This window comes from Plectropomus leopardus, chromosome 21 (assembly GCF_008729295.1).
Source record: "Plectropomus leopardus isolate mb chromosome 21, YSFRI_Pleo_2.0, whole genome shotgun sequence".
NCBI classification, from domain to species: Eukaryota; Metazoa; Chordata; class Actinopteri; order Perciformes; family Serranidae; genus Plectropomus; species Plectropomus leopardus.
The window spans coordinates 21,032,753-21,038,924 of record NC_056483.1 but is presented as its reverse complement, the minus strand read 5'-3'; the positions used below and the strand labels follow the sequence as shown (position 1 = coordinate 21,038,924).

Genomic DNA, 6,172 nt, shown 5'->3' with positions numbered 1-6,172 from the left:
GAGCAGATGAAAAACAGCGAGAACCATGCAGCGCCTTGCCAACCTTTTTGGAAAAGGCAGCAGCTTCTTCTTTCTCTTGTTGCTGTTTCGGGGCAGGCTGTCAGTGAGGCTGTTAAAATATTGAGCAACACTCGAGCAACAGTTGGATGAACAGAAACCTGCTGTGTATATTGTTCTACTGTGATTGCATGAAATTCCCCTCTAATTGCTCTTGTTCCTCAACACAGGCCAACGGCTGATATTGAGAACATCTGAGAGCTTTCAGCTTGTGTGTGTGTGTGTGTGTGTGTGTGTGTGTGTGTGTGTGTGTAAAGAGTTGGAGGACAGCCTGGAAAATGAGGCTGTGAAGTTTGACAGGTTGGAAGGCTGATCGCAGCTTTCACCTGTGACTTCACATAGGTAATTGAGCTTTTAACAGAATCCATAAAGCTGCCATATGTGAGGCAAACAGGCTGAACGGTTCTGTGGGTTGTTACAGCGTACGAAAACCCAGAGGAGCCATGATCAGAGCCACACAGGTGTTATTATGAGACTGACAGGAAAACATGATGACTTTCTCAGCAGTATTTTTATAAAGATAGGTCTGTCCTGGTCGTCTAAAGGCACAATTTACACAGCATAAACACTTGTTTTTTATGCTCTGACTGAGCATCTACTTTGGCTGTGTAAGATGTTAACTGCCTGGTACCAGACCTTTTCTGTTATGCACGCTTTGGAAACAAAACAATTAAATAAGTACATAAGAACCTGAAACCCCCCCCCAGATAGCTGACCGAACAGTGGGAAAGAAACCATAAAAAAACAGGTATAAATGAATTAAATTAACATTATCAAAAATATGATATGTGAGGGAAGAAGTATTCAGATCTTTTACTTAAGTAAAAGTGGCAATACTATGGTGTAGAAGTTACAACTAACAGTCCTCAATTCAAACTCTTAATTTAGTAAAAGTACAAAAGTATCAACAAAATAAAATAACAAAAGCAGAAATAGTTAGTTAAAAGTGGCAGTGATATGTATTTGATTACTAGATTCAAAATCTTGCCTTAATGTGTTCATCATAATGGCTGACATAGCACAGCATTTGAATTACTTTATATACTGCTGAATGATTTAATCTATAAAGATATATCATAGATTATCAGTTTTATTCAGATTTTGTATTAGAAATCTGAATGTGTGAAGTAACAAGTGACTAAAGCTATATATATATATATATATATATATATATATATATATATATATATATATATATATATATATATATATATATATACAATATATATACACTTTGTGTGTGTGTGTGCCCATGTACATACTTTGTATGGTACAAAGTATACATGACGTTAGTTATACTTTTCATGGTGCTTTAGTCTCTAACAGTGCATAACTTTATCCTGTTTTGTATGAAAAAGTCTTTGTAGTGGAGTAAATGTACAATATTGGAAGTATGAAGGATGATGAAATAAAGACACTCAAGTGCAAATACCTCAAATTTGTGCTTAAGTACTGCACAAATGTGTACATAGTATACTTACATTGCTTTTTAGGTACTAAAAACTCAAAGACACACGTCTCTGTCAGAGTAAACACAGCAGCAAATCAGGCTTCATATTTTGAAATGTTTGATCAATAAACATTCCTGCTTTTCTTTTCTTTCCAAAGATCTACCTTGTTTGCCGTTTACACGATGGACAACAATGAAATACAGGTGTAAATAATACAATTAATGATGGCTGAATTCCAGTTAGCTGCCTCAGTTTGAGACTGGCTCACAGTCACACTCACGGCTTATAGGAACACCTGAATAGAACAGAGCCATCATTAATGTTATTAGTAACACCTGTGCTTTTCATAAAATGACAAATAAAAATATCTGCTGTGAGAAAGGAATATGAATCATTTTCAATCAGCTTTTGTTCTTTTTAATATAATCACCTAAGAGCTACAGTGGTAATTCCCAACTTATTTAGTATCATTTTTTCCCCCTACTTTTAATTTTTCATCAGCTTCATTTGAATAACAGGCATGAATAAATTATAGATTAAGGTAATTATATAAGAAAGAAACAGAATTTGAAGCAGGAAAAATGTTTGTTTTTTTTGGTTAACTGTGCAAATCATCTGTTTAGCTTTCAGAATTATCCTCTGCTACTGTTTGTCTTGTCCTTCAGTGGACTATAAGTTTGACAAGAGAATAGTGACACACATACACCGTGTCCCTTGTTGTAGATAGTAAAAGAGTAATCTCATATTTAAATATGACTCACTGTGAATCCATCGGGAGCTTCTGTCCGCTTCATTGTCTCGAATCCACAGAAATTAGTATCATACTGCCCTCTACTGGATCTACTGGTCACATACTGAAGCTCATGATATGAATCTAAGAATTCAAAATACAGTATATGAATAAGTTAAATTTGCACCATGAAGAAAACAAAAAGGCAACAGAAATGTTGTGGCTTTCCAACATTCAGAGTTTATTTTTCTAATATTTCTTTATATCACAAAAAGTCTTCAAAATGCAGACTAGGATCTGTATATAAACTGTACACAAAAGCAAGGCACTATACACCGTATGACTGAAAAATCAGATACATTTCATAATCGCCGTCTTTGCCTTTCATTGAGCCTGTATCCTTTTTCCCGTCTGAAACAAAAACTGGATGCATCCAAATAAAGCTGCATCGCTTGATTTGTAAATGGCAAATGGTGAACTGTACAGCATTCTGTAATATCTGCTATTTATCAACATATGACACAAACCTCCGCATTAATTACATAGTTTATTCATTCAAATTTAGCTCGGTGAATATTCATGGAGCTTTTTTAAAAAATGTGGATTTGATAAATATAAATTAATTGTAACGCACAAACAAACAGAGGAATAGCAGAGAGTGTGATGTGGAGTGTGTGAAACACATGGCTGCATGGCTGACAGTATACGGGCACTGGGCTGTGGCGCATATGGTACATATGTACATACATCAACATCAAATTCAGTAAAGTTCTTGGACCTGCACTCCATGCTTATGGACGTCATCTGAATCTTCTAGAGTGTGACTTTAAAGAACACATTTAATCAGAAGTGCATTCGCCTACATTTGTCTCCTACTTCTACGACCAAAACACAAAAAAAAGGCAGATGGGAGGGAAATCTGCAGCGCAAGAAGCTGGCACATCTCTCATTCACTGATCATCTCTTCCATACCTTCATCACTCCATCAGTCCTCAACCCTCCGTCGGTTAACTCAGGAGGAGCAGCCCCTGAGCCTCCGTCACGTGACGTAAACACATGAGACAGAACAACATCCTGGTGTCTTCAGATCAGCCAATCAGAAAAGTCCTTTCGCTTTCTTCAAGTTCACCTGCTTCCAGCCAGGCAAAGCTCCGTACTCCTCTCTGCTCATGTCCAGGGCTTTCTGTGGAAACAGCCGCGCATATTCAGCATTCACACTATTGTTGACCGTACAGATTGTTTCAGATTTCAAACCAAACAATCCCCCAGCTTGCATTGCGAGTAATGAGTAACCTCTGAGAACACACTCATGCACGAGTGAGACAATGAACATCATTCTTCAGTTCAAATCCCTATTAAATATGGTTTAAGAGCTAATATCTGAAGGATTCAGTAGTTTCCACACCAGCTCATAGAGTGAGTGAACATGCTAAACGGGAAAAGAATTAGACGTTTTATCAGAGAGCAGATAAACAAAAAGAGATGATGAAGAGTTGGAAAGAAAATGGATTATGGTTAAAGGAATACATCACCACCAAAATGACCACATGAGTATCTCTTAGTTACCTGGTGTTTAATTAAATTTGTGAAGAGAACTTTCTTCTACTTGCATGCCCTCATGATGAATGAAGGATGAAAAAACTAGGAGAATTCTTAATCAGCAGAGTAATAGGGGTCCACCTTTAATAAAAGCAAAACTATATCAAAACATCTGTTTACAAACTCTCACAGAACTGTACAGTATAATCCAAGTCTCATTTATGCAGTTGTATTCTCATGACTTCCCAAAAAGCAAAAGCTTTACGACCAAGTGCAATGAACAAAAACAAAAAGACAAAAAGTAGGCCGATACATCTACATTAATCTCAATAACCAAACACTCAAGCAAGCTTAGATACCACATGTTTAAAAAGGAATTGAAAGAAGTATAGAAATTGCTATCCAATTTCTATACACAACCCAATACTATGTCGATATAGAAAGAATATTCCCACACTATCTTAAAGACTTTCCAAATTTTGCATAGAACCTACTACAATATGGACAACTATCCCTGATTTATATACAATGCTAAAACCTCAGCATTTAAAACTGAGAGTGAAACTTACCCATGCTGTCTTTCAACCAGACTCCATTGACGAAAACAGCGATTTTACCTCACTGAATACAGGAGCTGTTGCTCTACTGCTGCCTTAAACTCTTACTTTATTTGTGTTAACGTGTTACTTTGGCGAATTCAAATTAACCTGTCAAAAGACTTCAATTAGAGTTACACAAAACTAACTCAGGAGCCGCTGGTCTACTGCTGCATTGATTGGTTAGTTAAACCAGATAAAATTACTGTTTTTGTCAGTGACAAGTTTCACTTTCAGTTCCCTGTTGGAAAAGGACTGTCTGTTTGGAAAGTACAGAGTAAACGGCTGGATAAGTTAAACTTCGATTATCATGCAAGACTTGTGTGAAAGTTTGTATTTCGTTTTATTTTTACAATTGTTAAACATGGACCCCTATTACCTCAAATCATCAAGAATTTTCTTTATTTTTGGACTCTTCGTCCATTGTGAAGGCATGTGAGAAGAAGTATTCTTCAAGAATTCACACTAAAATAGGTAAATGACTGATATACAAATGGTCGTCTGGGGCGTGAAGTATTCCTTTAAACTGAGGGAGGAGAGATGATGCTGTGCAACAGGAGCACTAGTCCAGGTCATCCATGCTCACGTCAGATGACTCACCTTCCCATAAGCCCCTACACCCTGGAGGGTGGAATGAATGAAGTAGATAAGTTCATAAAAAGACAGTAAGATGGAGAAAAGATGGCAGAAAATGACAGAAGACAAGATTACAAAAAGTAAAGAGGGCAGTGAACAGGAGGGAAATCTGAAAAAGATGAAAAATTAATACACAGCCATAAGTCCAATATTCACCCTTCTATCTGTTTTGGTGTCAACAGACATAAGAGGGAAATATTAAACTATTTAGCTGCTAAATTATATACTATATATAATGTTTAACGCTTTAACACCTGAATTGACATCACTTTTCTTGTGCTACGTTTAGACATATTATTTATATATTGGAAATTATGTCAAATAAAAAAATAATAAAAATTTGATTATTAAGCACTTCCTTGACTCATTTTGTTGTGTTTTTGCTTATTTTTTTTATTCTTGTAATCTTTTAAGAGTTTCCTGCTTTGTTTTTTGGTCAACACTGGTTTTCTTGTGCACTGTTTTGACGCCTTTCGCAAGTATTTAAACCTCTGAAACCTACAAAAATCAGTTTGATGTATTTCACAAACATGGTAAAAATCATAATGAACATCTTGGCAAGAAATGTCCCGCAAACTGCAAAAAATTAGTAAAAGGTGACAAGTGGATATTACCAAAAAACAGGGGGAAAATGTTCAGACAGCTATATTTATTATTCTCCTATATATTTAAAGTGATATCACAGAAAACAGGAGAAATAGAATTGTTTAAGCAGTTTCTTGACTCATTTTCTGTTTTTATTATTATTATTATTTCTAGTTTATATCATTATGATGAATTTTATTTTTATTTTATTTTAACTAACTTATTTGTAAGTTTTTTTTATGAATTTCTTGCTATTTTTTGGGCCATTTCTTGTTAGGTTGCTTGCCTCCCTCATTTAATGTTTTTGAAAGAAATTAGTTATCAAGGGGTTAAATTGTGGATGTGGGTGTGGTTTATCATCGTTAAGTAACATCAGTGACAGCATGTAGACTGCAGGTTCTTACTTCAAAGTCCTCATCAGACAGGTAGACCTCTAGACGGAGAGGGTCGACTCCTTCGGGCAGCGGCCGGGCCAGAAGATCTGCCAGGGGGTACGTGGTCTTACACAGCCTGGCCAACACGTCCTCCACCAGGATAATCTGGTTACACACCTCTGCCTCCTGCCAACACAAACACAC

General features: G+C 36.2%; 1 protein-coding gene across 1 annotated transcript in view; it reads right to left on the bottom strand.

Moving 5' to 3' along the window:
* Positions 1-2,458: 2,458 nt before the first annotated feature.
* Positions 2,459-6,172, bottom strand: part of svila (supervillin a) — a 63,451-nt gene continuing 59,737 nt past the window's right edge. The window contains 3 exon segments of the mRNA XM_042510894.1: positions 2,459-3,421; positions 4,974-4,994; positions 5,999-6,154. Of these exon segments, the coding sequence (XP_042366828.1) occupies positions 3,335-3,421; positions 4,974-4,994; positions 5,999-6,154 (264 nt within the window). The 3' untranslated portion in view covers positions 2,459-3,334.